We start from the raw sequence: 19,131 nt of genomic DNA on the forward strand, positions 1-19,131 counted from the left end.
GTTGCATTTAAAAAATGTGAATATCAGGTAGTTTAAAAATTGGAAGTAAAATGTGCCTCAATGCTGGTCACTGTATCATGATGACAGGCATCTGGCTCAGGTAGCTGTGGACTAGGGTATACATCAATGTTCCTGACCAGATTTTCAATGTCTGTTTTGCTCATCATTGAACTGACAACTAGCTCAGTGATGAGGACACAGTATACATGCCAATATTTGTTGAGCTCATAGTCATCCCTTTGACTTATGCTTTTTGTCTACCACCTGTGAAGGCAATGTAATTTTTTCTCAGTCTACATGACAAACCACTTTACCATGGTATAATATTATTTACATGTCAAAAAAGGATTATAAATGAGAAACAAGAAGATCAAAGTTATAATAAAATAAGTTTATTAACTTTTAAAGCAATGCTTAACATATTTTGCTTTAGTAAATAAAACAAACAGTAAGCTTTTGACATTTTCAAATATAGTTAGGCTGGAGGCCACCGGAAACCCCCTTGTTCTCTTTTATTTCATTCCTTTCCTGATCTTAGATGAATGCAAATTGAAGGGATAGGGAAACAGTGGGTAGAGATGCTTCATGGGGGAGGGAAGGGGGGACAGTGGGAACTGACCACAGAAAGCAGATGTTAGAGGACTCTGGCTGCTCTCACTATATGCCACTTATTCCACTATCTTCCGTACTATATTTGTAGTGTTTGTTCTTGGGTCTGTAATATGTCAAGGGTCTGCAGCTTAGAAGAATGAGCTGTAATTTGAGAATTGATGAGATGTTACATTTGTGGTTTGTGATCCATTGGCATATTTATAATAAATAATTCATAATATTGTTACTTTCCATGTGTCATATTTCCATTGATTTGTGACTTTTTTCCCATTATTGCCCAGAAGTTTTAAGTGAAAATGATGATAAATTAGGCCTTTCATTCCTCATGAGGGTCACATGCTTCATACGTATTCCTATGCATGACATCATTGTCTTCCTTATGCATAATGTCACACTGTTTTCTCTATCCAATAGATATACTGTAAAAAGTATTTTCCTGTTCAATTGACTAAATTTAGGTTGAACTGAGCAATTTGAAAATAGTTGCAATCAACATGCTTAGAGCCAATGCCTAACATTTACAAATTTGGGAGATTTGAAAGCTAATTTTTTTAAGGGATATAAGGGAATATATCAGTAAGTGAGTCTCCTACTTTTTTCAACCCTAGAGCCAGAAATATGACCAAAAGTAGAATTAGTGACTGTCAAAGAAGGATTTATCACATTAAGATGCTACCTACCTAAAAAATACTGGAAGAGGAATGTCATCAAGAGGTTGCAGTTCTTGGTTGTGGGTACTTCAGTTCTATCTTAGCCTCTTTTCCCACTTGAAAAATCTCCTTCATTAATACAGAGCTGGTTCCTGTCCTTGCTCTAGGTATCATTACTATGGGATTGGCATCAAAGAGAGCAGTGCATATTACCACTCCGTTTATTCTGGAAAGGGCCTAACAAGGTAGAGTTATACTGTCTTCAATGCAAATTCTCTACATTTCTTTAAATATGCATGACATCTATTCAATAAAATGACTTTCTAATTTTACTCATCAAAATGTTTTCTTTTAAGTGTCAGACCTTAATGTCAACTTTGTATAGGCATTTATATAGTTTAGATGACTGGGCAAATTATTAATATTATAAAATATAATTTGTAATAATTAATGGAAAATTAAGGGTGAACTAGGTGTCTTAGATTAAGAGGAGAAATCAAGGAAGCAGAATTTCTTTTAAATTTTTATTTAGTCATAAAGCTGAGTCTATTTTCAAGCTGGATTCAATAAAATAAAGGCAAAAAATATAAACATGATTTTTTTTTCTAAGAGACAATCTGTTATAAAGATCTATGTGTTTGACTAGTACCTCACTAAGATGAAAAGTTTATTGTAATAATCTTTAATCACATATACACTGAATATCACCTTCCCTTGTAATATGAAGCTACTGACCTGTTTGGGTCTCTATGAAAGGAAAAGCATAAATGAAAATAAAAAGCACATTGTTCTAAGCTGCTGTTAATTATCAGGAGAAGGTTATTGATAAGTAAGGTGACATCCAATGAAACCAGTGATAATATACAATTTTTTTAAAAAAATCACATTAAGTCTGCATCTGAGATTGCCTTTTATCGTATGATTTACCAAGAACTGCTCTTAGCTGAGGACAAAATTATTTTTAAAAGTAAAGTATCTATAGAAAAAAATAATTTTAGTCACCTGAGTTATACTATGGTAAATTCAGATATTAAAATAAACATAATGGCTACTTACTATCTACTACCCACTATAAAATGTAAATATAGTCTGGAACACATACAACTGTTTAATATCAAGTGTTCTTTGCTTGCCTTAAATCTCACCTTACTTTCCTAAATATTCCTCACTTTACTTTTCCCTAAAGGACTTATTTTTTTAGTAAGTTGAGAAAGATGCTTGAGTTCATTTGAAAAAACAAAGAAATTTCTCCAGTTTATTCCACTAATCATGACATGAAGTTACAATTTTTGGGGGGGTCCTCTGCATATCCTTGAATACTATAACTGTAATTTTTTTTAAGTAATGGGAAATGTACTGATTTTTTAAAGGTTTTCTGGAAGCAAGCTGAAGAATGAGGTAAGAATTATTTTCATCTCTATTTTACATCTGCTATAATATGTCTTACAAGCTGAGCAATACGTGTTGATCATCTGTGTTGACAAATATAGAAATAAATGTTATTTATTAGGAACGCCTTGAATGCCTGAGGATTTCAGATGCAGCTAAATTATATTTGGGGCAACAAGTGAGTTTCTACATGGAACTACCAAACAACTTTCAGTTAACCTAGGAAAGATAATTGTTCAGTTATCCTTACCTAATATCAGATAGTTAGGAGACTGGAAAAGAAAAAAAAGGACTATCATTCATCCAAAAAGTTTTCACTTAAATATAAGCAAAAAGCTAAAGTGGAAGATATAGAAAGAATTGGTGTTTGGACTACACCTATTTAGACAAAACATTTAATAGTTATCAAGACGCCCAAAAGCTATGCTACATTATGGTTCTCTTTGCTAGTTTGTGTCTACACACACAAACACCTCACACACACACACACACACACACACACACACACACACACACACTTGCATATAATTTTTCTCCCTAGGCTTCCTCTCCACTCCCGCCTTAAAGAACAGATCAGCAAACTGACTTTATCTAAATGAGTTAGGCTACCATTAGGGACTGCATGGCTAATTAGGCACATGATAAGACCTTCATTATCCTCAAGTTAACTAATCATTAAAAAAGGTGCCACAGAACGAAGGGCACATGACAATGTGTTGTGTGTAAATCTGGACCTGAGGTAAAGTGTAAGTCCATTAGTTTGGTGAAATGATGCAAGCATATTATCTGAAGATAATATCTTAAGAAATAATATAAAGCCCTCAACCTCTGAAATGACCATTTCTTTCCACCAGTGCTTTTGATACAGTTAATAGCTAATTACATAATAAAAATCCTCCAGATTGTTCTTTTTATCAATGAAATAATAGCTCTTTATTAGATAAACAATTGTGAAACTGCAAAAATATTGACTTAGAAATACACTTCGGTTGACTAAAGTTTATGTCAATAGAGAATTTAAGTAATTTTTCTCAGGTGTTCTTTCTACCAGTTTGATGAGGCTGGGGGTACTAGCGAGCCATCAGCTGATATATCCTCAGTACAGCGAGCCTTGCTTTATGGAATAAAAGGAAATATTTCCTGAGTCTACTTTTTCTTCCTTAGAAGAGTACACTACAAACTCAGTTCTAGATTTTGTTTATAAAGTTAAAATAAAATATTCTGGTTAGGCTAGATAGCCTATGAATTTTCTACAGATACCTGAAGCAATAATAGTGTATCATTATTGTGATAATTATAGAAATTAACATAATTAAGGGCTTTCTAAAAATTTAAAACTACTCTAAATGCTTTAAAAATGATAATAAAAATTTTCATAACAAAGTTGAAATAAAAAAATATATATTTTGTATTTAGAGTTACCAAATCATCACAGGTTTGCTCAGGACACGAGACTTTCGGTGCAAACATACATATACTTTAGGTCATTTGAACATTAATAACTGAGAGGTAGGAAGAACAGGTGTTAACATGCTAATTTACAGCTAAGAAAAATGAGGCTGAGAGATGTATTTGCTTTTTTAAAAAGTCAGAGTAAGGTTCTATTTTTTAAAATCCATGTTCAAGATATTAATAAACAGATATATGGTATTACACATATTAGGGGACAAAATAGTGAATGGATAAATTTGGTCCTGTCCTCACAGAGCTTTACAGTATGGCAGGAAAATGTATCTTGAACAAGGAATTATAAAGGGTGTCATGGGAGTTGACTGAGTTTAGGGGGTTGAGGATATTCTCCACAGGAAGTGATGCTTAAGGAAAGGACTGAGAATAAGTAGGAGTTTGGAGGAGGAGTGGAGTAGGGGTAGGGGAGTAAGAATGAATGATCCAGACAGAGGGAATGGCAAAGGCAGGGTTTCTCAGCCTCAATTCCATGGAAATTTTGTTCCAGAAAATTCTGTTTGTTGGAGATATCCTGTATATTGTAGGATGCTTAGTAGTATCACTGCCTCTCTGTCTTCTAACACACCGGATTCCAAACAAAAATGTCTCTGACATGGCCAAATGTCAACCACTGGTGTGTGTGAAGGCAAGCAAGAGGAGCAGTATTTTGTAGCAAAAATAAAAGAAATTTGACATAGCTTTAGAGTAGAATGAGATAGAGAGTACACCTATATAATAGGTAAGTAAGGGCTGGACTGTGCATGGTCTTATTAGGTTAAAAATTCTGGAATGGGAAGCCATTGGAGGGGAATGATGTCATCAGACTTGTGTTTTCTAAAACTCATCCTGGTTATAATATAGAGAACCAGTTAGAAGAGTGTAAGAAAGGAAGCCAGTAAATCCACTGGAGGATATATGAGCCTGGGTAAGAAAAGATCTGGACTAGGATAACTGACCTAGGGATGGAGAGAAGTAACTGATTTCAGTTAGGAAATACTGGAGGAGAAGCAGGTAGAAAGATAATTAGTTCAATTTGGGACTTGTATTTGATGTGTTTGTGAAACATCCAGTGCAAATTCGAAGTGGGCAGTTGGATATATGTGACTGGAAAAGAAGACTTAGAGATGTAGTTTGGGGGTGATTGAAGCCATGGTAATGGACAAAAATGCCTAGGTGACAAATGAATGAGAAGAGAAGAGGTTACCAGAAAAGAGTTGTGAAAAGTGGGAAAGAGAACAAGGGGCAGCGAGATAACTGAGGAGAATCCAGAGAGTAAAGAGAGAAGGAGAAGAATATAATGTCACAGAAGCCAAGAAAAAAAAATGTGTCCAGCAGAAGGGAATACTCACTACTCTCAGTACTATCAAATGGTGCTAAAAGGTCATCAAGATAAGGACCAGGAAGGATCTATGGAATTAGTTAAGTGGTGATAACTCATGACTTCAGGGAGAACATTTTTAGTGGTGAGCTGGGGTTTGATTGGTTTGGGAAATGAGTGGGAAGTGACACTGAAGGTAGACGATTTAGTCAAGTTGACGGCCATACTCAGAAAAGGGCTTGGAGTTTAGTTCTGAAGGGTGATTAGAGTGATATGCTAATGTTGATAAGACTGATTCAGTAAAGAGTAGAGACTGCAGACATAAAAGTGGGGAAAGTTGAGAGCACAAGGTAACCGAAGAGCTGGGAAGGAAGAGCTTCAGAATGAAGGAATTGGCCCTGGAGGGAAGGAGTACTTCTTTCATTAAAACTGGAAAGAGGAAAGGGTCCATTCAGATGTGAGGAGATTTGTAAATTATGTGGCAGGAAGTTGAGGTAGCTTCTGTGTGGTGGTTTGGGATATCTCTCAGAGGTAGCAGTTTGGGTTATTTGCTGTGAGTGAAAATCATGGAGGGAAAGTAGGAGTTTGCAGAGCTTAAAGAAATCTCTAATTATTCTCAATCAGGATTCCCAGAGAGCTTGCAGCCTTAATGCCCTAAGGCACCCATTGTACGGAAGGAATGAACTCTTTTATGCATGTGGAATGGTGCTAGCTGAGTGCCACCCTTGAAAGAATTGAGAAAATGGTTGTTCAAATTGTTTTCTGTAGGACTTAATTTTTTCACACTCTATTGAGAGAGATGGGAACAGTCTTTGTGGCAGGCAAGAAAGGTAGAAAATTGTAAAATTTAAATGGTGGGAGCCAGCAGACAGACATACGAAATATTCAGGAGCATTCCTAATAAGAGAAGCATACTAACTGTTTGGAAAAAATACAGGTATAAAAGAAAATTTTAAATGAAAAGACAAACCATGGGCCTGGATAGATACGCTAAATGTTATAAATATGCCAATTCTTCCTAAATTAAATTAGATATTTTATATTCTAATAAAAATTTGAATGGGTAATTTATTTTTGGAAATGATCAAAATGGTTACAAGTTAAATCTTCAGGAAGGAATAGTTGAGAATTGTAAACAAGAAGAGTCAAAGGGAACTTGTCTGGCAGATATCAAAGTACTGTGACACTATGATCCTGCCTCAGCCGCAGATGGGACAAATCTGCAGCAAAGATTAGGTACGAGAAAAAGGCTCTGGTTTATATAAGGATTTGGTGTATGATCAAGGACACGTTACAACCAATGAGAAAATATTTTTCAATAAGTTGTCTTAGGTTTTTTCCGGAGGAAGGTGGAGTACCAACGAAATTAATAAAATTCTTCAGGCATCATGTTAAAAAATGTACTATTTTGAAAAAAAATTGTATACCTCACATCCTATACGAATTTCATATAAACTGCTAAATATAAAAAGAATACTTAGGAGTAAATATATATATCTTCCTCATTTCTGGATGGGGTAATTCACTTTCTAAGCATGAAAACAATTCAAGAAATTTCAAAGGATAAGAAATACACAGACTTTAGAAACTTCATATCAAAAGCATCACATACAAAATTTGAAGTCAAAGGAAAACTGGGGGAAATATCTTCAGTAAATATCACAATGAAATAATATATCTACTACCTGAAGAAATCTTAAGATTTGTAAGAAAAATATGAAGATCATAATAAAGAGTAAAAAATATGAATAGATGATTCACTTAAGGAAGAAAAGGTTCATGAAAAAAATTAAAATAACATTTTACATTATATTAATAAAGTTACCAGATATTAAGAAATTCTGAAGCTGGTGAAGGTATGATGAGATAAGCTCTTTCATATTCTGCTGGTGAAGGCAGAATGAACTTTCTGGAAAACAGCTTGTAGATTTGTATCAAGAATCTCCTGCTAATTCTACTTCTGTATAAAGCTCACATAAAAAATAGAAAATGTGAACAAAACATCATGCACAAAATTGTTATTGACTACAGTGAAAAACTGTATATAACCTAAATGACTAATAATAAATAAATTGTTACATAACTTATAGTATATTTATAGGATTGAATATTATTTCAATTATTAAAAGGCTCTTTTAATGATATGGAGAAATGTTAATTATGAAAAAATTGTACACAAAAGCAAATATGTATATATATGGCCTCAAATATATAAAACAAAACTGGATATTTGTAAGTCCTAATGAGATTGCTCCTGACTTACAATGGTTTGACTTAATGATTTTTCAACTTTATGATTGTACAAAAGTGATACACATTCAGTAGAAACCAAATTTTGAGTACTCATGCAATCATTTTGTTTTATACTTTCAGTACAATACTCAATAAATTACATGAGATATTCAACACTTTATTATATGTGTATTAAATGCATTTTTGACTTAGAATATTTTCAACCTACAATGAGTTTATTGGACATAAACCCATCATAAATCAAGGAGCATCTGTATAAATGACAGAGGATTAATATCTATGACTATGTTATGCAATATGATAGCCACTAGTCACATATGGCTATTAATTAAATAAAATAAATAATAATTATTCACTATGATTAATAAATATCAAAATAATAAGATAAATAATAAAACAATATATTAATAATTTATCAGTCAACTAACTACATTTCAAATGCTTAAAAACCATATGTGGCTAGTGGCTACTATATTGAACAGTAAAGATATAGAACATTTCCATCATTACAGAAAGATCAATTGAACAGCACTGTTCTATAATATGTAAAGAATTCATCTGAATAATGAAAAGACAACCCAAAGTAAATATAGCAAAGTATATGAACAGGGAAATTCATACAAGGCAAAAAAATAAAAAGAATGACAATAAATAATACTGCTGTTCTTGGTGCCCATTCTGACTTACCAGAGTCTAAACATATAGTCAGTACATATTTTGAATATCATCCCTGCTGATAAAAAAGTGTTTAAGTATTAATCAGGGAAATGCAAATAAAACCTCATGAGTAATTATTTCACAATTACTAGATGAACAACAATTAAAAAGTCTAAAGATATTTTGTTGGCAGGAATGTGGAACAAAGGAACTCTCATAAACAGTAGAAGGGACAGTATCTAATAAAGTTTAAGATGCACACATTTTATGACTGCATTCGTAGAGAAGCCTTCACACTGCACAAGGAGGCATATATGCTGATGTTCATCGCAGTGTCTTTTATAATTGCAGAATACTGGAAGATAATCTAAATGTTCATTATGATATAATGGGAAAATTAATTTTTATATATTTTTACAATAAGATACTGTAGTGCTTTGGAAATGAGTGAACTATAGTTATTAGAATCAAATTAGAGTCATCTCAAACACAAAGTTGAGTGAAAAAAGCACACTTAATTTAGGATGCATACTGTATGGCACCAGTTTTAAAGCAATGATATATGTTATTTAAGAATATTTACAAGGCAAATTTTTACAAGTTTGAACAGGAATAATCTAAACCAAATCCAGAACATTTATTTTTTCTTGCAGAGAGAAAGGAAATGAGATTAGGCAGGGTTACAAAGGCTGCTTTAATATTTGAAATGTCTCATGTCTTAATCAAGATGGTAAGTACGTGGGTGTTTCTTATTTTTTCTCTATACTTTTAAAAAAGTTTTTAAAAGTTTTACATAGTTCAAAATATAAAAGTAAAAAAAGCCAACAACAACAAAAGCAAAACAAAATAACAGTGAGAGGTTGGCAAGAGTCATTACCACTTGGTGGTAATAATTTGATTGTTTTAAATTCTTTATTCATAAATGTAGTGGTTTAAATTTCAGAAATGTCTTAGAGATTGTCTCAAAATCTGTTAATCCCAAGGAATAAAACAAATGAACAAAACCTACTTCTAATACTTTGCCCTGATCAAAGAAAGCTTTTTTTTTTCCTGTGAATCTTCTAGTGTGGACTGAATTTTGTTTTAAGTAGCTAGAGTGATGAAGTTACCATTATTTCATAGGGAATGGGGCCCTTGATTTGAAATGACCAGGAAGTTTCCTTGATAGCCAGAATTTTCTTCTTAACATCAGCCATTCATGGCCAGTTGAACAACTTTGTGCTGAGATAAATATCAAATCCTCCCTTTTTGGTATATGCTTTTCAAATATTTGTAGACTGTTATCATACTCTCCTTTGTGATCACTTAGCCAAGCTGTGCAGCTTAACTCCTTTAATCTTTCTTCATAAATCAGACCCTCGCCTACTAATCATATTTGTTTCTTTTCTGTAGGGTCCTTCTTGCTTTCTTTTAGAAATAAGATTATTAACAGTTCACCCAAGGGTACCAAAGTCATCAGTTCAGAAAGAAAAAAGCGAAAAAAAAAAAACCAGACCTCTGTAGATGGCCTATGATCTGGCACCTCTTTTAGTACAATTGTAATAGCAAACATCAGTGGAATTGATATATTTTATTTTTTTTTTGCAGATGATTGGTCCCTCCTTTCTTTTTGTGTTATACATTCTGACAACCTATTATTACTTGATATATGCCATTTATACCATCTTTGTACACAATTGTTAACATATTCAAATAAATTTAATTTTTAAGATTTTTCCTTTGGGCTCTTTTGCCTCTTGTTGATGTTCCACACATATTCCTAGCTTCTGTTACAGAAAACTATTATTTATCAACAGGAGAGTTTTTAAAAAGTATTAAAATAAAAGATATGGACTTTGTTCCTTAATATGTGTTACTTTAGCATGCTAACATTTTTGATTGGAAAATGTATTATTTGCAATACCTCCACCACACACACACAAGCACATATATTCCTACCTTGTAGCCTAAAAGAAAGAAGCCTTCTGTGCACCCACCTCAATCCCTTTCTCCTTCTGACTTATCAAAAGTTACCACTCTCCATAATTTGATATTATGCATTCATTTTTTTCCTAAAGTTTATCACTTATTATATATCCCTAAATAATATATTATTTATTCACCCAGTTTTATCCTACATACAAATGGATTAATTTTTTATGACTGTCTGATTTTATTCAGCATTAGGTTTTGTGATTCCACATATATATGCTAATATATGAAGTTCTAGTTTCTTTATTTGTACTGCTGTATATAGTATTCCATTGTATGAAGATATCACAATGCATTTATTCATTGCATTGTTGATGCATTTTTTTCTTGAAAAACAATATGGACATGAGCATTCTCCAGATACACATCGTAAGAGTGAGATACCAGGTCCTATATGCTCAGGTTTAACTTTACTAGATAAGGTGAAGTTATTTTCCAAAGTGGTTGTGTCAACTTATGTCTCTCCAGCTATATATGAACATTCCTTTCACAGCACATTCTTATGCTTGGTATTGAATGACATTTTGGTTGTTGCCAATCCTGTGGGTATAAAATACTTTAGAAGAACAGTTTTGCTGGAAATAGAATTCTTGGTTGACAATTTATTACTTTTAGAACTTTGAATATATCAGCCACATTACTTTTTGGCCTCCAAAGTTTCTGATGAAAAATCTGCTGATAATCTTATGGAGAATCACTTGTATGATTAAAATTAAAACACCCAGATAAATAGAAGCTGAGTGAGTTAGTTACCACTAGACCTCCCTTGCAAGAAATGGTAGAGGAAATACTGCAAGTTGAAATGAAAGGACAATAGACGGTACGTTGAAGCCGTATGAAAACATAAAAATCTCAGTAAAAGTAAAGACATGGGCAATTATAATAAAAGCCAATGTTATTGTAACAACAGTTGTAACTTTAATTTCTCTTTTCCATGTGATTTAAGAGAATCACTTGTATGTATCAGTCACTTCTCTCTTTCAAGATTCTTTGTCTGTTTTCATCTTTCCATGGTTTGATTATGATGTCTTGCTGCAAGTCTCTTTTGAGTTCCCTATGTTGGAGTTTTGTTGAGTTTCTTGGATGTTTGTATTTATTTCTTCCATCAAACTTGGAAAGTTTTCACCTATTCTTTCTTCAAATATTCTCTCCACTTCTTTCTCTCTTTCTCTTCTCCTTCTGATACTCCCACAATACATTGGTCTGCTTGATGATGTCTGACAGGATCCTTAGGCTCTGTTCACTTTTCTTCAATCATTTTCTTTTCTGTTCCTCAGATTCAACAAGGTCCATTGTTCTTTCTTCAAGTTCACTGATTCTTTCTTCTGCCTGCTTAAATCTGGCATTGAACACCTCTAGAGAATTTTTTATTTAAGTTATTGTATTTTTTTACTCTAGAGTTTTTTAGGTTTTCTACCTCTATATTGACAGTTTCATTTAGTTAATTTATCATTTTCGTGGCTCTCACCATGTCTTTTAGTTCTTTGAGCATACTTAAGCAGTTGTTTTAAAACCTTTGTCTAGTAGGTCCAACATCTGGTCTTTTCCATGACAGTTCCTGTTGATCCTTTGAATGGGTCATATTTTCTTATTTCTTTGTATGCCTTGTGATTTTTGTTGTTGTTGTAAACTGAACATTTGAATATAATAACATGCTCTAAGTCTGGAAATCAAATTCTGTCTCTGCCCCAGGATTTGCTGTTTTTTGTTTTTGTTTTATTTTGTTTTTTGTTGTTGTAGGCTGTCTCTATGGTGAGGATCAGCCTGAGATGTAAATTTACAGTCTTCTTAGATCTTTTCTGAGTCTGTGCCTTTCCCTGAGTATGTGTGGGGACTTTCTCATTTCCCCCTTAAATGAAGTTGCTTTTGAATGCTCTAGTCATTAATGTCTGACTCCCAGAGAGTGAGGGGAAAGGAGAATGAAGGGAAGAATGAGGGACCTTTAAATCCCATAGAAATTACTTCAGGTGGAGGGGGAGGGACTTGCAATTGTGTGTCTATATGGGGGTGTGGGTCTTGTTTCAGAAGCAGTGGCTGCCCACCTCTGTGTCTGTACCTCCATGATCAGAAGCAGCAATCAGAAATCACAGTGTGGATCTCCAGTATCTGAAGGACAGGGTCTTTATTGCTCACCCGGGCTACCATTAGCTATGTATAAGCTGCTACTGCATCTCATGCACTACCTGTCGTGGGTTGGGGGTGGGAGATGGTACCTTCTACTGAGCTAAAAGATGAAATTGACCAAAATGAACCATAGTTTATCATCCAAGACTTTGGAAGTGGCAAGCCTTTAGTAGGCTCCAGAATTCTAAGATAGTTCCATAAGACATATTCTACTAGTGCAATTGTTGTCTAGGTGGGGAGACTGGTTCCTGGTTCTTACTCCACCATCTTCCCAGAATAATTCTCCTCCTCTAATTGATTTTTGAGTATGATACGAGATAGGCAACCATTTTTATCTCTGCTAATGTGCAATGCTAATTTTCTCATGTATGCATGGGCCATTTCTAACCTATATATTCCATTCTAGTGGTCTTTTAGCCTATACCTATGCCAATATCACCCTTTTCTTTAGTGCTAGGGTAACATATATGAGCCACTGCATCCAGCTGTTTTAGTTATTAAAGCTTTATAATATATCTTCATATGTACTAGTGCAAATCCTTCTGCCAGGTTCTACTTTATCAGAAATGTATCTGTTATTGATCTTTTGTATCTCCACATACATTTTAGAATCAGCTTGTTAAGCTTCTCAGAAAACCCTGATGTTATTTTGATTGGAATTGCATTGGAGAAGAAAATAAATTTGTGTTGAACTGACATTTCTGAACACTGAATCTTCTTACATAACTTCTTTAGTGCATTTTGATAAAGTTTAATCATTTTGCTGTAAATGTTTTATACTTCTTTTATTAGGCTTATTCTTACGCATCTTCTAATATTTGTTATTTCATACAGTATCTTTTTGTTGCCTGTTCTTAATGTTTGTTCCTTGAATTTAGAAATTCAATTGACTTTTAAATTGATCCTGTATTCAGTATATTTGCTAAAAATTTTATTGTTAATCATAACAATTTTTCTGTGGTTCATCTTAGTTTTTAAGTCTAATCAATTATATCAATTACAAATAATGCTAGTGTTGTTTCTTCTTTTTCAGTACCTAATTTTTTGTTGATTACTGTTCTTTGTTGAATACACTCTAGTACAGTATTGAATAAAAGAGGTGAGAGCAGGCAACTTTATCTTGTTTGTGATTTTCAAGACAATTTTTATAGTATTTTACCCTTGAGTAAGATATTTTTGTGGATTCTTTATATTCTTTGTGTAATGATTAAGTAAGTTTTCTTCTATTTCTATGGAGGAGGGAGGGAGAGAGGGAGAGGGAGAAAGAGAGAATAGTGAATGAGAGTTGCATTTTAAACAGATGCTTTATTCTGCATCAATGAGATGATTAATATATGATATTCTCCTTTTTTTCTGTTAATTCAGTGAATTTAAACCTCACCTGAATATGACCATTCTTATACACTGCTGGATCTGTTTGGCAATATTTTGGTTGATACTGTTGCAAACCTGGAGATAAAACAAGATTGACCTATAATTTTTCTTTCTTTTTCTGTCCTTGTCAAATTTGGAATGTGCGTTTTGAAGTGAATTGGGAAGTGGTCTTTCTTTTCTATTGTTTGACAAATTTCTTTTAAGCTTACAAATTATATGTTTCCTGAATTCTTGATAAAACTTACCTGCTAAATCTTTTGGGCCTATCTTTTTTGCTTCATCAAAATATTTTTGATTACTACTTATATTTCCAACACTATGTATTGTCCTTTTTTTTTTTGGTTTATATTTCTCTGTTTCTCTTTTTCCATCTCACCAAATCACATCTTGGGATAAATAAAGATGATTTTTCACCCAAGAATATAAGGAAAGTGTAAACTTTTGTAAAATTAGAATTTAGATTTATTTTTGTTATGTTTATCCATCAAATGTTAGTTCTATATTTTGCCATACGTTTTCCTTCCTTTAAATATTAAATCCTTTATTTTGTTGCATTTTATATTTTTTTCTTATGTGATATTTCTTTTTTGTTATTTAGATTATCTTTTAAATTATTTATTTATTTCAGAATATTACAGGGGTACAAATGATTTGGTTACATGAATTGCTTTTGTACCATGTCCATCACTCAGATAGTGTGCATTGTATACATTAGGTGTGATTTTACCCAACCCTCCTCCCTCTTCCCTCCTGCTTGATTTCCAATGAATGTTATTTCCATGTGTGCACATGAATGTTGAATTTTTTTAAAAATTTTTCAATCAGGATAATACTTTATTATGTTTGCAAATAGAGGCAAGGTAGGCTAAACATTTTTTTAAAAGAATTTCTATGTTTTTGATATAAAATTTGTTTAAGAGCTTATATCAAATTGATCAATAAGAAATCCATTCTAAAGTATCTGATGTTTAAAGACTCAAAAGAACTCCCAACTCCTTTCTGCTCTACAAGGTATATAAAGTCTGAGAGTGATAAGACAAGGTAGGAACTCAATCTATCTATGTCAGTAATAAAGCTTTTGTCTAGTAAACATTTTCAATATGACAGAGATAAAAAGACATAAAAAGTCTAGAAATAAATGTGGAAGAACTCTGGGAAAAATGACATTTTGTCCTTCCCAGGGATACTTTACTTTCTTTACCCTATTCACAATTTCATTTTTCACCCAAACTTTTGATTACCATTCAGTTTGTTAAAATTTTGTTTGTGGAGCAGGAACAATCAATTATAGCCTGGGAGACTGATTTGCTGAGGATTTGGTTCTGTCATGAATATGTATTTATTTTTTCCGTGTGGGTTTCTTGTACATATGTGAGCACCACGGCATCATAAGTTATTCGGCACTGTTTCTAATTTTCTGAAAACTTCTAAAGATGTGATTTCCCCAAAAGATGTGAAAGAACAACACATATCTGAACTCAGGGTGGGGAAAGGTTGATGTGGGAAAATTCAGGGTACTAGTTCAGGAATCAGAAAACTTAGACTCCAGTGAAAATTCTGACAGTAATTATCTCTGAGACTGAATAAATTAACTTCTCATCATCTCATTTACTTAATCTGTAAAAGAGCGAGTTGAATTTGGCAATTCCTGATCCTCTTATAGTTTAAATAATTTCAATAATTCCAGATGAAGATCTTCCAAAACTTACACCATTAACTAATGTGAAATCAAATTTCTAAAAAGTTATAAAAACTGACAAACATTCAAAACTAACATCTAAAGTGATAGGAAAAACATCATGACCATGAAACTATTTAAGGTTTGAAAACATTTTGGCTGACGTGTAGTTTATTCACTTATACAATCTGAACAGTGTACTCAAATATTCTAATTTATCATAATTCGCAGGGTGAAGATGAGTGAAATTTTATGGGTTTCTATTTTATTAGGATTGTGTTTTGGAGGTATGTAGTTGACAATGATTTATTTATTTTCATTTTTCTAAATTATAGGGTGGCTTCACTCGTAAATATTCGCTTAGCTCAAAGACTGGAACACTTCTTCCAGAATTCCCCAGTGCTCAACACCTTGTGTACCAAGGATGCATTTCTAAGGACAAGGTATCAATTAAAGATACTTCTCTATTGATTTTGTGATAGGTCGTTTCCATATCTCAATTTTCTGGGAATCTCATGGCACTGCAGGAAGCAGTCAGATGTCTGCATAATCAAACATAATTGACTGATTTATAGGAGAGACAAACGCTTACTAACATTGATTAAACACTTTGCAATTAATTATTTACCATCTCCATGATAGCATGTAATCAGAAGGTGATAAAATAAACCTTAAAAGACTAAAGATTATTTTTAATTTAAAACTCTGTTGAGAAAGAAAGCACTAGAATGTGTCTATCATGTGCAGTTTCTTCAATTAAAAGTTTTATGTTTTCAATTAGCTTTATTTTATTTCAGTAAATAGTCATCAAGCATTTTTCTAGTACAGAATATACTCCTAGCACTGAGGGGGGAAATAATTAGATGAATACAAGGACTATATTAGATAATCAAAGTTTCCTTTCAATTCTCAAATTCTATGCTCACTTAGGTTTGCAATTTTTTAAAGTTAAGAAACATTTTCACTGGATTCAGCTTATAAATAATCCTCAATATGACTTTTCAATGCTTATGTAATAAAATTTGAGGCTAAATTCTCCTCTATTTCTGTATTTGTAGAGTCATTTGCTGGGGATTTATTGGCTATTGTATAGCAGGAGCCATTATTAAATCAAAACTTAATGAATTCTATGTTTTCCTTTCAACTAAAGTTTATTTTTTCATTAGCATTTGAGAAACACACCTTTCATAGTATATTGAGTCAGTTTATATTTTTGAGGCAAAGAGAAGAATATGATTAACTAATATCCAGCTGTATTACTTTAGTAATGGGCTTTTTGTAGAAACAGGAAATAAAAATAACATGTTGATTTAAAAAAAGGTTATTGGTAGATAAATAGAGATGCACAGTAACTTACAGGGTTAATTCTGATGACAGTCATACTCTGCCAGTTAAGAATAGGTTAAGTATTGCAGATAATTCTCAGATGCCAAATCCAAGGGAGTTTCCTGAAGTATGTCCACTTCCTACTATTCTCCTTTCTCACCACATTTCTCAAAATTACCACATTTTTTTAACCTTGTGGATATAATGTGTGATATTATGACTTTATATTTTGGAAATTGCCAGTAAATGTTAACATGTGGCAGTTTATGGGGAAGCCTGTGGAAATCAATGGGATCTCAGTTCTCCGGGGAAGGGTAATATTGGGTAGCTTTTGTGGAGATGATTGCTTACATACAAACTTATCATGGAAATGTGTACTGTGTAAATATACCTGGCAAGAGGGAGAGGGAGAGGGACAGGGAGGTTGAGCAACAAAGGAAAAAAGAGAGGTGAGGATCAGGCTCCAATAGTTTATTTCAGTTTCTTTGCTGGCCTCTAAGGAATTTCTTACGTGCCAACTTGAAAGACTGGTCTGTAGATCATTTCTCACTCAGGTATCAAGGTGCTTATATAACCCTTGGTTTCTAAGTTCATTCCCAGTGGACTTCATCATGAGCACCAGGGACTAACACTCTTCTTTGTCTCTTGAGGACAGCTTAGCCCTTTCACCTTTTTAGCTAGTAGCCAAGTTCCCTAGGTAACTTGTCAGTTCCTAGAAAGAGGGGTGCGGCTGAAGCCAAGCACTTGAAGCACCTGCTTAAGGCAGAAAGAACGGAGACTGCTCAATGAGAAGCTGACCCCATGAGAGATGTTGGCTGAAGCTGGGGATCCGCTTCATGACTCATCATACTGTCACTCAAGGCAGTTGCCGCCCCCACCACATGCTGACAGCCTTTAATGGAGCTAAGCCTTGTCTCTGCTGCTGCTGCCTCTAACATGATGGCTATTCTCAGAAAACTGAGTAAAATTAGGTTTATAAAGAATACAAAGTACACTACAATTAAAATTTATTAGGCTAAGACTATGTAAGTATTAAATAAACAAATGAAGTACTAATAGTAAGATTAAAAAATGTTGATGATTTGTGTATAAAACAACAAATTTCGACACAAATAAATAGAAATACTTGTGAAGATAAAATCTTATTTGTCCTTTAGTAGGTTTCAGAGCTCAAAGGGTTAATTAAATTTTTTGTATTGAGACATAATAGATGTCCATATTTTGGGGATACATGTGATAATTTAATATAATCATATAATCTGTAAAGATCAAACCAATGTAATTAGAATATCCATCACCTTAAATATTTGTCTTTTCTTTACACTAGAAACATTATTCCCTTCTAGCTATTTTGAATATACAATAGATTATTGTAAACTACAGTTCCCGTACTATCAAACACTAAGTCTTACTTCTTCTATCAAACTGTATATTTGTACATAATAATCAACCCTTCACCCTACCCCTCCCAGCTTCTGGTAACCAATCTACTCTCTACATTCATGAGATCCACTTTTTTGTCTCCCACGTATGAGTGATAACATGTGATATTTGTCTTTCTGTGCTTGGCTTATTTTACTTTACCTCCAGTTCCACCCATGGTGCTGCAAATGACAGGATTTCCTTCTTTTTATGACTGGAAAATATTCCATTATGTATATATACCACATTTTCTTTATCCATTCATCCACTGATGGGTACTTAGGTTGATTCCATAATTTTGGCTATTGTGAATAGCACTGCAATAAACATGGGAGTGTAGATACCTCCTTGATATATTGTTTTCCTTTCTTTTGTGTATATAAACAAAGGGTTAATTTTTGACAATAATTATGACTTCCCTTCCATCTTTCAAATAGTTTTCATTCTCATTTCCAAAGGATGACTTACAATCGATCTAAAAACATAATAGCATTGCCTAAAGTAGAGATCAAGTCTCATTTGCATTAATGATGTCCTAACCTGCTAGAGGTGTCCTGTAGTCAGCATGCCTCCAAGGAAATAGATGGCAATCTGCATGTTATTATTGTTCAGCTGTAAGCAGGACCACAAAAATGGGTGCTCTCACTGGGCTTTAAGAATAAAGGGTGAAATGCAAAAGCTTAGGATAGAACACCTGTGTCACCACCACCCTCAATGCCATTGGGATCAAAATAGCTGACAGTTGTTTAACATGTACTATACTTTATGTTTGTTTACTGCACAAACAACTTATACAGTTACTGTTATTATCATGTAAATTTTATGGAAGGGGAAATTAAAGCATATAAATATTAAATAGCTTACCCAATGTCACATATTTAGTAAGTGGCAGATTAAAGCTGGGATTCAAA

The 19,131-nt window shown here is 33.3% G+C and overlaps 1 protein-coding gene across 1 annotated transcript in view; it reads left to right on the forward strand.

The window, feature by feature from the left end:
* The window catches only part of RFX6 (regulatory factor X6), a 50,897-nt gene that overhangs the window by 14,556 nt on the left and 17,210 nt on the right, over positions 1 to 19,131 (forward strand). Inside the window, exons 5-7 of the mRNA XM_045542303.1 lie at positions 1,430 to 1,507; positions 2,633 to 2,660; positions 15,808 to 15,915. Coding sequence (XP_045398259.1) covers positions 1,430 to 1,507; positions 2,633 to 2,660; positions 15,808 to 15,915 — 214 coding nt within the window. The remainder of the gene's footprint in view (positions 1 to 1,429; positions 1,508 to 2,632; positions 2,661 to 15,807; positions 15,916 to 19,131) is intronic.

The sequence above is a fragment of the Lemur catta genome, chromosome 2 (assembly GCF_020740605.2).
Source record: "Lemur catta isolate mLemCat1 chromosome 2, mLemCat1.pri, whole genome shotgun sequence".
Classification (NCBI taxonomy): domain Eukaryota; kingdom Metazoa; phylum Chordata; class Mammalia; order Primates; family Lemuridae; genus Lemur; species Lemur catta.